The 11,515-nt window shown below is 34.9% G+C and overlaps 2 protein-coding genes and 1 long non-coding RNA gene across 3 annotated transcripts; 1 reads left to right on the plus strand and 2 right to left on the minus strand.

The window, feature by feature from the left end:
* Positions 1-1,453, minus strand: LOC106325553 (cysteine-rich repeat secretory protein 12-like). Its single transcript, XM_013763601.1, has 2 exons — positions 628-1,453; positions 1-284 (listed from the first exon to the last, which is right to left on the minus strand). Exons 1-2 carry the CDS (start codon positions 1,376-1,378, stop codon positions 97-99), a joined length of 939 nt encoding a protein of 312 aa, XP_013619055.1. The 5' UTR covers positions 1,379-1,453; the 3' UTR covers positions 1-96.
* A 1,282-nt stretch (positions 1,454-2,735) lies between these two features.
* Positions 2,736-4,000, plus strand: LOC106326307. The gene is made up of 2 exons (XR_001267195.1): positions 2,736-2,959; positions 3,503-4,000. It is a non-coding gene; the product is annotated as an uncharacterized LOC106326307 (long non-coding RNA).
* A 3,523-nt stretch (positions 4,001-7,523) lies between these two features.
* Positions 7,524-9,161, minus strand: LOC106324521 (cysteine-rich repeat secretory protein 12-like). Its single transcript, XM_013762478.1, has 3 exons — positions 8,364-9,161; positions 7,825-7,978; positions 7,524-7,611 (listed from the first exon to the last, which is right to left on the minus strand). The coding sequence occupies exons 1-3, from the start codon at positions 9,073-9,075 to the stop codon at positions 7,524-7,526; spliced, it is 954 nt and encodes a 317-aa protein (XP_013617932.1). The 5' UTR covers positions 9,076-9,161.
* Positions 9,162-11,515: the final 2,354 nt, after the last annotated feature.

Below are 11,515 nucleotides of genomic sequence, written 5' to 3' on the forward strand. Positions count from 1 at the left end.
ACATATTGGTAAAAATGTGAAGAACCGGCTAATATCAGTGAGATGATTTTAAAAATGTGACAAAAATAGATTAATTTTTGAGACTAAACAGTTGTATTATAAAGTATATCCATTTATATAGTCCCACAACAAATAAAATAGAGATACAACCAAAGAAACATAAAAAGCGTATATCAATAATGTCTGAAATTTATATACTAAAAAATTTCGTCCCCGGTGATAAAAAGTCTTGGTTCCGTCCCTGAGCTGGGCTGGCTTCATACCGGGTAACGTTTTCTTATACGCTGCACTCAAACAATATGAGTATCAAAAATATTACATCTGTAATATTATAGCATCTACATGTAACAATTGAATATATATAAATAAAATTCGAAGAAAAAGACTTGTATATAAACGTCTATCAAAATAACCAATGAAAATATTTTAACTCATAACATACGACATGGTGAGTAGTCTAGTCTAATCTTAGCCTATTCTGAATATGTGTATCACTGATTCAAGACTAGCCACATCATATACGCGATAATCTTTGCCTTGCCTAACATTAAATTTGATTGATAGCTAGTAATAATCACGGTAAAATAATATCAATTTGATTCAAGTAGAAAAGCAAGGCATTAGTACCGTGGCCGGTGGCTCCACGCGACCAGTAACGCACGTAACATTTGGCTAAGTGAACTTCACCCCATGCGGTTATTCCACACAATGACTTCAGCTGTTTGTTCGCTTCCTTCAAACAGTCGTTACAGTCACTCGCACTAAGGTCTCCAGTACACTGCGCCACAGCTTGCGATCCCTTTCCTATCCAAGCTCTGTAAGGTACGCTATTGGCGTCCACTACAAAACTCACCATCTTACTGGTCTTAGTCAACTCGTCCGAGCTATACCCCCACGGTGTCCCGCATACCCTAGCCAGCAACGTCTTATTCGCCACGCCGAGGAACTTAGTGTTCTCATACTCCACGAAACAGCCTTCGAGAAGCAACGCGCCGCCGGACGCGCCGCCACAGAGATTTTGTAGTATGCGAGCAGCTTGCGCGACGCATCTAGCGCAATCATCGGAACGTGTGGAGAGGTCGCTGCGGCAGTGGTGCATCCCGTGGACGGTTTTGCCGTAGGTTCCGACAGTGAAATGGTTATATGTAAAGACATTAGCTGAGTTTACGAGGGAGGTGAGTAGCGTGTTGACATTTGAGTCGTAAGATGATCCGGGAAGGTAGTTGGAGAAAAAAGACGATCCTCGAAAGTACTTTGGTTGCGTGCAGTGGTGGTAGTAGAAAAAAGTATTATTGTCGGAAGGAGATGAGAAGTTTCTGATGAGAGATGCGGCTGCGATAACGACAGAGATGGCAATAATTGTGTTTATCGGTGACATGGCTCTTCTTTTTCGCTAATTTGCTGCTTTCGAATGTCTTAGAAAATTGAATATTGTTAAAAACCATCTATTAATTTTCAAAAAGTATTATAGTTAACTTTGAGATGGTCGTTAGCAAAAAAAAAAAAAAAAAATTTGAGATGGTGGCAGGCAACTCTTTATCTTTCACGGCGTTTCTAAATAAATAAATAAATGCCAAAATTATTAATTAACAAAGACATATCAACAACTTTAATTTTTTTGTTTAAAAGTAATTATGCATTGATTAAAAATTGTTCAACTACGAAAGTAGCCATCGGAGCTAAAAGTAAAAATCCAATAAATATATCAAGTAATTGATTTAATAAGATTTCTAGGGTAGTCGCTGTTAGCACGGTTTTGTAGTATGCGAACAGATATTTTGTAGTATGCGAACAGCTTGCGCTACGCATCTAGCGCAATCATCGGGACGTGTGGAGAGGTCGCTGCGGCAGTGGTGCATCCCGTGGACGGTTTTGCCGTAGGTTCCGACAGTGAAATGGTTATATGTAAAGACATTAGCTGAGTTTACGAGGGAGGTGAGTAGCGTGTTGACATTTGAGTCATAAGATGATTCGGGAAGGTACTTGGAGAAAAAAGACGATCCTCGAAAGTAGTTTGGTTGCGTGCAGTGGTGGTAGTAGAAAAAGGTATTATTGTCGGAAGGAGATGAGAAGTTTCTGATGAGAGATGCGGCTGCCATTACGACGGAGATGGCAATAATTATGTTTATCGGTGACATGACTTTCTCTTTCGCTGATGTGTTGTTTCTTAGTAGGGGTTATTGGTTGTTGTATTTTAATTGATTTGAAAATCCGAATTAAATCTAGTGTTATTGGTTTTATGATTTTCAAATCTCTATTAAAATCATGTGTTATTGGTTTAATGATTCATAAATTCTGTATCAAATCAAGTGTTATTCAATCGTATGGATTTAATATTATATTTGATTTTATAATGGATTTGAATGGATTTGTTTGGATTTTTTAGTTAAAAATACACAGACTCAAATCCGAGGGAAAACCTCCGAATTTGCATATTTTACTTGGATTTATAAATACTACGTGGATTTTTAAATCAATCAAACCAATAACACCTCCTTAATATTTTAGAAAATATTTAATTATGAGATTAATGGCAAGCAACTCGTTATTCTTTGGTGGCTTTTCTATATAAATAAATAAATAATTCCCAGCAAATGATTAAATCACATGACATCTCACCAACTTTAGACCACAGTTCTAAAAGGGGTTCTAAACAAAAGATAAAAAAAATGAAAAAAAAATAAAAACACAGAACCAATATTTAATTTGAGATTTTTAGAGTGGGTAAGAATCCCTTGCGTGTCCCTTTAGTATTGGATAATCCATCTTCTCTCCATCTTCTCTTTTGCTCGACCTCCTTCTTCGTTTGATTCCTCCTCCAATCTCAGTAACTCCATCTTTTATTTCACTTCTGATCTCGATTTCTTTTTTCGTTTGATTCGTTTGATTCCTTCTCTGCAGTTACGATTGTTTCTCCTCTCGAACCATCTTCTTCAACGCGTTTGACTCTTCTTCTCTGGTAAGCTCGTCTCTCTCTCTCTCTCTCTCTCTCTCTCTCTCTCTCTCTCGTTTCTTCTTCTCTGTTGACAGATCATATTTTATCTGAAGCTCTCTCTCTCTCTCTCTCTCTCTCTCTCTCTCTCGTTTTTTCTTCAACGTTCCGTCCATAGATAATATTTACTCTGAAGATATTTTTTAGTTTCTGTTTGATTCCTGCAATCTATGTTCATGTGATAGCTAGAATCGCGTTTGATCGATCATGGCTTAAAGGCTAGATACTAGATAGCATCTTCGTTCGTATGTTCATGTTATCTTTCTCCGTTTAGGTTTCGGGGAATCTATGTGTACATTACCGTCGATTCCTAGGACGTTACGATGAACAATAGAAGCTGATCATATTAACGATGATCTCTCTATGACTTTAATTTTGATTGTTGTTCAGATTGGAATTGTGATAAGCTTGTGTAATTGAGAATCTGTTGCTTGCTTCGATAGTTCAGCAAAAGACTTATTGTTTTACTGTATGAATCAGAGTAATCAATTTGCTCTGTTCTTTGTTTAGTATCTGAGTTAGCAATGAAGTCAGGAGGATCATGATTGAACCCAAATGCAGCAGCTTACGCACCACTCTCCAAAAGAGAAGGTGATTCTTCAAAGCATGTTGGTGCTGATGCAGCCACACGTGACGTTCAGCACCAACAACCCTATGGTTATGGAGTCCAAGGGAAGGGAAGTTCTCCAGGCGCTCACATGAGGGATGATGATTCGGAGACTGATAAGGAGATGGAGTTCCTTTTGGCCAACTCCATCTCCGTGATGTTTGTCAGATGAGTCTATATGTGATGTTTACTTAGCCAACTCGAGGTAAACTTATTTCACTAGTATCCATCTCACACTTAAATTACACCTAGGGTAGATTGTCCGCAAAGCTTTGTTTCTCTGTGGAAAAAGAGAGAGAGAGAGAGAGAGAGAGAGAGAGAGAGAGAGAGAGAGAGAGTACATTTGTATAGATTTTGAATTTCAAGCTTGGGTGTTGCAGATTAGGATTCTTCTTATGGTATAAAAAGTTGCTTCCATTTTGAAAAATTCAACTTCTAATTTTTTTTTTTTAAGAACTTCAAAGAGGTTCTCCCATTGGACCATGATAAATTTATCACATTAGCAAATGTTCTAAACTTCACAAATTACAAAATTAACTATTAAACTAATCATTAGAACCCATCATGGGTTCTAACCATTGGACATGCTCTTACACGAGTCATCGGAACTAAAAAATAATAATAATTAAATTAAAATATCAAGTTGCTGATTTAATAAAAGGTTAAAGAGGTGATGCGAGGAAGGATCGATATGGAGATGGATATTGTTCTACTAAAAGTACGACAACAACAACGGTATGAATGCAACTTAAAAAACTATAATTATTACTTTGAATGAAAATTGAGATAAGTAGAATCTACGTTATAATGAGCCAGTTTCATCATTTCTGATGCGACACATAATCATATTTGTGGGCCCCGCATTTATTATTATTAATGAGCCAGTTTCATCACTTCTGATGCAACACGTTATCACATTTGTGGGCTCCGCATTTATTATTATTATTATTTTTAAACGGATGGGCTTAAATTAGTGTGAACTATGTATAGTTTTAAGTGGGCTTCGTGCAACTCGGCCCGGTAAACAACATATGATTGGTTTCTTTTTTTTTTCTTCGTGGGCTTCGCATAGGCTTGGTAATTGTTAGGGTTACGTCTTCTTCCAGATCCTTCGTTGCAAGACGCTTCATCTTCCGGCGTAACCATTGCTAACTCGATCTCTTCCTGTAACGCCTTCTCGAGACTCCTATATATAGAGATCGTCTATGGTGAGTTCTCATTTGCCTCTTAACTTTCTCCCCCACTTTTACTAACGTGTATCTCTGCAACCGCCGTTATGAAAATGACTTCCTCAGGTGTTCCCGTTGCTAACGCCGCCGCCGCCTACTCCACTTTCGACTCTCTTCGCCTCAACAGAGCTGCTCACTCCATTGTTGGTCGACTCATCAGCTTTTGGGATTCCCGGAACATCAACAAGAATGGAGACTTTATATAGATAACGATTCTCCTCTTCGATGAATTGGTGAGGATTGTTTCAAACCTATTTTCTTTCTTTTTTTTCTTAATCTATAACACAGCTTCATCTTTCTTCAGATATGAAAACGTTTCTTCACGTTTCTTCAGTTTTGTATATGAGATTTTTTCTTAAACTATTAATGATCTTCTTTTATCTGAAAGAAAGAAAGTCGTCTAAAAAATAAACATATGGTTTGCTCGACCAGGTTTCAAACTTCAATCATAACTCAAATACATGTTTACAAACTGTTTTTATAAACTGTTCAGTCGACGTCGAGACAATACTATTTCTCTTTAGTTTGGTTGCAGTGTTGTTTTTTTTTAATTAGTATTTTGTTTCTTGGACCATTACTAATATGTATAAATATATATACGTCTATTTAATAGTTTAAAAACTAAAACGAGGATAAATGAAGAGCCTCAACAGTTCTATTTATATGTAATCACAGATATATTAACGCCTAACATTCAAAGTAGTGCATATAATTGCCTTAAAACCCTTAAAGCTTAAGTTACAAAATCAGTAAGACAAAAAGACACACATGGTCATCTCTTCCATATAAATAATGTACGACAACAATCATCATCGTAAACGCAAAAAAAAAAAAAAAAAACCCCAAAACACCTCAAACCTGCAACTCACGATCATGGTGCCAACACAACCCAATGATCTAAGCCTACAAACTATGCCAGTGAACATGTTGTCTCTCATTCTCTCCAAAGTTGGTGCAACCTCATCGATTGACTACTACAACACCATCCTCACTTGCAAGGATAAAGCTACAATTCCCTCAACGACCCCCGCGCAACACACCTAGTAAGTATAAAGAAATGGTCTGTTTAAAAATTAAAGAAATGCTTTTGAAATTATTGGTTAAAGTGTGCTGGGATAAAATTAAACTTTAAAATAAATTATAACCACAACAGCTTTAAAAGCTTAAACTCTAATCATGGTTTTTAGTTTGGCAATAGGACAACAATAAAAGCTGTGAATTACATTCAACTCCTCTTGTTGTAGACTTGTAGTAGTATGTCATATGGAAGAGTTCCCTTTGGAAATTTGGGAAGAGAAATTTGCCCTCATATCCATTGTAAGATTTAAATTGATTGTATAGCCATAACAAAGAAAGTGCTATGATATTTGTGTAATAATTGCTGTATTATCCTTGGCATGAACACACTTACGTGTGAACAAACTTTTTTTCTCTTTTTAAATTTTTTTTTTACAAAAATATGTTTTTCCCATCAACTTTTAATTGATTCGAGTTCCTATTTAAACAATTATTGAACTTTGTATTTTTCATAATAAGAACATAGATTTTTTTCTACACTTAATATGTTTTGAAACTTATAAAACAAACATATATTTTATAAATTTTACACAATATTTCATAGATGCAATTTTATCCATGTCATTTTATAAATACTTATAGTATAGTTAGATTTTATTTTCAAATGAGACACAATTTTATTGTGTTCCATTCTATATATAAACATAGAATGAAAACATATTATATCTCTCTCCCTCCATCCTTCATCCCTCTCTCCCTCCCTCCTTTACCGCCGCCGCCCCGTTATTTCCTTCTTTACCTCTACATGTTATTTTGTCTACTCATCTTCGGACTCTTAATCTTTTTCATCCTTTTTATTTTCTTCATTCTTCGCAATGTGTAGTTGATATAAATTAATTATTCTATACTATATATTTAATAAAAATAGTAAAGTACAATATCAACCATTGTATTAACGAATCTTCACGCGCGGAAAAAGAGAACGTTGTCCACTTTCATACCAAATTGACACAGATATCAAGACATGGCTATATTCTTAATAAATTGAGTTGTTATGAATATTAAACAAAATGACCCATTTGGAAATAAATAAGTAACTTGACTGGTTTTCAAAAAAAAGACAAATGACTGGTTCTCACATAACTCTCTAGATATTTGTCAATCTTCTGGGGTAAAATATAGTCGTAAAAACGTTTGTAATATTTTTTATAGTTTGTAATAAAATAATTATTCAATGTTAAGAAAATATGTATCAATTTGAAATTGGTTTACTTTTTGAAAAGTAAATAAAGTTTAGTTATTTTAGTTTTAATAATTTTATATTATGGCTGAAAAAATCTATTAAAAATTGTTTGAAATACTATAATTTGGTTATTATTTTCAAAAATACATTTAATCAAAATGTTCTAACATTTAGATTTAGAGTTTAGTGATTATGTTTTAGGATTTAGTATTCAGAGGGTGAAGTTAGATTTAAAAGCTTCTACAAATATTCTATAAATGATTTTTAAATATTTATAAATAATTTAGGACGGTTAGTTTAGTTTTTATTTCACAAAGTTAAAATATTTATGAAAATGATTCTGTTAAAGATAAATTAGAAAATGATATCAAATTTGTGAAATTTTTTCCAAATTTTAATTTGAATATTTAAGGTTATGAATTATCTAATCTTTCTTCAAATAACCATGTTCGCATTGTAAAGATCTGATTCGACATAAGCTTTCATAACATCGTTATCAAATCCGAGATCATTCACACGGTTGCTGATAATACGAAAATGCAAAAATAGCATATCTTAACTTAATATGGATAGGATGTATAAGTTATTTTCTAATTATCCATTTGAGCCAATTTTTTCTATGTAAACTTACATATTAACTAATTATAACAGCTCAAAGATAAATCACTAATTGAAATAAAATTTTAAGAATAATAGTAAGAATTTTTCGTCAATTCTGCTCACTTTTTATATTAACGAGAGTAAAAGCGTATACACTGTTCTTAACATAACAATAGAATACAAAACGTAGGTCAATAGAGATTTAAGTTTAGATATTACATATGATGTCTTCTGGTAAAAGAGGTTCCTTTGGGTGGCCACGTGCTTAGCCCGTATCCCTTTCTTAAACTCTACATTGAAAAAACATTTATCATATATAAATCTATAACGAAAATATATAAGAAGAAACTCATGCATAAATTTCTCCTTTCTATTTACTTTAGTCACTATTTTCCCCCGTTTTTCTTAGCCCGTATGAAGATAAGGAGAAATATGCTTTTCTTTATTATAAGGGGATAAAGTGCTTAGTCCGTGTCCCTTTTTATTTACTTTAGTCACTATTTTCCCCCATTTTCTCTCTTCCACTCCCACCTTTTATGCTTCTTTCTTTTATAGAAATTGCGGGCACAGGCTCACAGCCTTATAATGATTCTATGACTTTTAAACTTTTTAGTTATTTGCAAAATTAATTTTCCACCTCTAAAAAAGCAACCAAACAGAGAAGGCTTTAGTTACCTTCGCCGATGGATCCACTTGACGAGTAACCAACGTAGCACTTGGCTAAGTAGACGTCACCCCAAGTGCTTGTTCCGCAAAACGGTTGAAGTTTCAGCCGCTGGATCGCTTCCATCAAACAGTCTTGACAATCGGTTGCACTAAGATCACCGGTGCACTGCGCTACAGCTTGCGCTTCCCCTGACCTCTCCACTCTGTATGACGTACCACTATTTGCAACCACTTTATCAACCAACACCTTAGCCTGAGTCAACTCGTCCGACTTATACTTATACCCAGCCGGTTTTCCGCAACTCATAACCATAGCCGTCGTATCCGCCACTCCAAAGAACATAACGTTATCGTACTTCACTAAGCAGCCTTCGAGCTGTAAAGCGCAGCCGCTCTCACCAAAGCTGTCACTTTGGAGCAGGCTAACAGCTTGCGTGACACAACTAACGCACTCACTGGAGGAGAGATCACCCCGGCACTGGTGCAGTCCGTAGTTTCCGTTGACGGTGAGGTTGTTGTATGTATAGATAGAAGCTGAGTTTACGAACATGTTGAGTAGCGAGTCGACGTTTGACCTGGAAGACGATCCTGGAAAGTACTTTGGTGGAGAGCAGTAGTGGTAGTAGACTAACGGCTCTACGGTGGGAAATGCAAAATTTGTGAGAAGATATACGGCTGCGATGACGACGGAGATCGAGATAATTGCTATTGTCGCTGACATGATCACTTTCGCCGATGTGTTGCCTTTTGGCCTTTGGGTGTATATGTCTGTATCACAAAATATGAGTATGCATGCATGAGATAGGGTCAGGCAACTCTTTATGCTCAGTGCGTTAATACATAACTACAAGAAAAGTATCTACCCTCCGACAAAAGTTTCCGAGAATCTTTGTTGTAGGAAACTTTGCGACGAATTTCTGATAATTTACCGAGAACGTACATAATTTGTCGGAAATTAATCGGTAAGTTCCGATATAAAAATTTCATCGGAAGTTTATCGAAACGTACTCTCGGAATTTTCTCAGAAACGACAATGGCATTGCTTTCTCGGTAAGACGTCATAAGAATAGACGCAATTTCATCGGAACCGATTATTATTTCAATTTGTATTTTAACTTTATCATTTTTATTAACTTTACCATTATTCAGCTATTAAAAAATACTGAGAAATCTTCACAGCCATTCATTTTCATTGTTTATCTTTATCTTTTTCCTTTCCTTTACTTCTCTCCGTCAATTTTCTTTTTTGTTTTGATAAGTCCGTCAATTTTCTTAGTTAATTTTTTTCTTCTCCTCGACTTATTCTTTGATTTTTTCTATCTTCTCTCTCGTTTCTTTTTCCCTTCGTCTCACACTGTCTCTTTAACGAGATCTGTTCTTCTTTCTTTTTCAGATCTGTTATTTTATATGGAAAAGACAAGTCAACTCTTTTACACGACCATCTTTCCCGACACGACAATCCTCCACGTCCACTAACACCGCCGTTTCTTCACGACCTTCGCTGCCGCAGTTTCTTCCACAGCCACCATCATCCCTGTTCTGTTTCTTCCAGTTCCACGGCCACCATTCTCGCCGACTCGCCGTTTAATCCACGGCACCACCCTCACCGTTTCTTCCTTGCCGTCGCCGTTTCTTCCACCACCGCTCAACCGTAGATCTTCTAACTGCCAAAATAAATTAGTTTATTATATTTTATGTTAGATTTACATTCTTGTAATAAATATTTTATGATTTTATTTTAAATTTACATTTTTGTAATAAATATTAAATGATTTCAATATTATTTTCTAATTATTGATATATTTTGTTATTTTCACATTTATTTTTTTTAATAAATTTTTATAAAGTCGTCGGAACAGCCTCGGTACGTATCGACAACCATTATTGACAAAACTTCCGAGGTACACGTGTTCTCGGTAATTTCCGACAATGTACCGACCTCGTGCTATTTCCGACCGTCAAACTCCGACGTATTGACATTTCTCGGAAAACCCTCGTAGAGTAGGTCTTCCGACAAAGTTCTGATAAACTTGAGTATCGCTATGTGAATCTTTTTTTTGTAGTGTTAGATCATGATTAACCCAGACTTTTAGCTTCGGATAAGAACTGTTTTTAGTTTTTAACTAAGAAAAGCTGAAAACCGTCTCTTAAATAAGAGATATAAGAACTAGTTCTTAGCCGAAAAGTATAAAAAAGGTGTCAAATCATGAGTTAACAACTCTAAATTAAGAATTCCGGTTAATCATGGTCTTAAAGAAGCAACCGTCTTTCGTCATTCACATGGAGATCTCCCGATGTGGTTCACAGAGTCAGTATGAATCTGAATAAGCTAATGACAAAAAAAAACTTTTATTTTTCAATGTTGTTTTTTTAATTTCGAGAACTATTTTTAATTTATTCCATATTGTTATGGTTTTGCTTTTCATTTTCATTAATCTATCGAAAAAAACAAATTTCGAGTGTTTTGACCTATCTTTTCGAAGTTTATTGACAATAAGACGAGTTGTAGACTTCAGTTTATCAAAAAACATGTATAATAACACTGGTTGCCGAACAGTTAACATGTATATCAACGACAAGTCAGAATAAACCCGAGTCATAGACTCCCGGTTACACATATTAATCACGTATAATCACAGAGTCGATACCATCATAATTAACTGAATCATACCTTTAGTTTTTATGTACTGTTTACTTAAGCTACACTTTATGTTATACATAATTCTAATATATACAATCAACAATGATATAAATATATAATCCCCTGCAAAACGCAGATTACTACCTAATAATTAGTAAAGATGTAGAAATTAGGTCAGTGGTATAAATTGTAAATATATTTTTAAAAAATTAGGGTTAATTTCTATCTGTAATTCACTTTTAATAGATTACATAGCAAAAAAATACAAAACGTAAGTCAATAGAAATTTAAGTTTATATTACATTTTGCCCAAAAAAAAAAAGTTTATATTACATATGATGTCTTCTCATAAAAGAGGTTCCTTTGGGTGGCCACGTGCTTAGAGCGTATCGCTTTCTTACACTCTACATCATTTATCATATATAAATCTATAACGAAAATATATTAGAAAAACTCATGCATAAAACCTCCGATTTGTTATAAACCAAATGATGATCGACCATGGACCAGCCCGTACTGC

Source organism: Brassica oleracea, chromosome C2 (assembly GCF_000695525.1).
Source record: "Brassica oleracea var. oleracea cultivar TO1000 chromosome C2, BOL, whole genome shotgun sequence".
NCBI classification, from domain to species: Eukaryota; Viridiplantae; Streptophyta; class Magnoliopsida; order Brassicales; family Brassicaceae; genus Brassica; species Brassica oleracea.

What these genes read in the sequence shown, in the direction of transcription:
- LOC106325553 (XM_013763601.1), bottom strand. Translation starts at nt 1,378, where the DNA reads ATGTCACCGATAAACACAATTATTGCCATCTCTGTCGTTATCGCAGCC. An exon ending in GCGTGGAGCCACCGGCCACG is followed by an intron (nt 285 to 627) that starts GTACTAATGCCT and finishes GTTTGAGTGCAG; the next exon opens with CGTATAAGAAAACGTTACCC.
- LOC106324521 (XM_013762478.1), bottom strand. Translation starts at nt 9,075, where the DNA reads ATGTCAGCGACAATAGCAATTATCTCGATCTCCGTCGTCATCGCAGCC. An exon ending in AAGTGGATCCATCGGCGAAG is followed by an intron (nt 7,979 to 8,363) that starts GTAACTAAAGCC and finishes TTTTCAATGTAG; the next exon opens with AGTTTAAGAAAGGGATACGG. An exon ending in GTGTATACGCTTTTACTCTC is followed by an intron (nt 7,612 to 7,824) that starts GTTAATATAAAA and finishes TCGTATTATCAG; the next exon opens with CAACCGTGTGAATGATCTCG.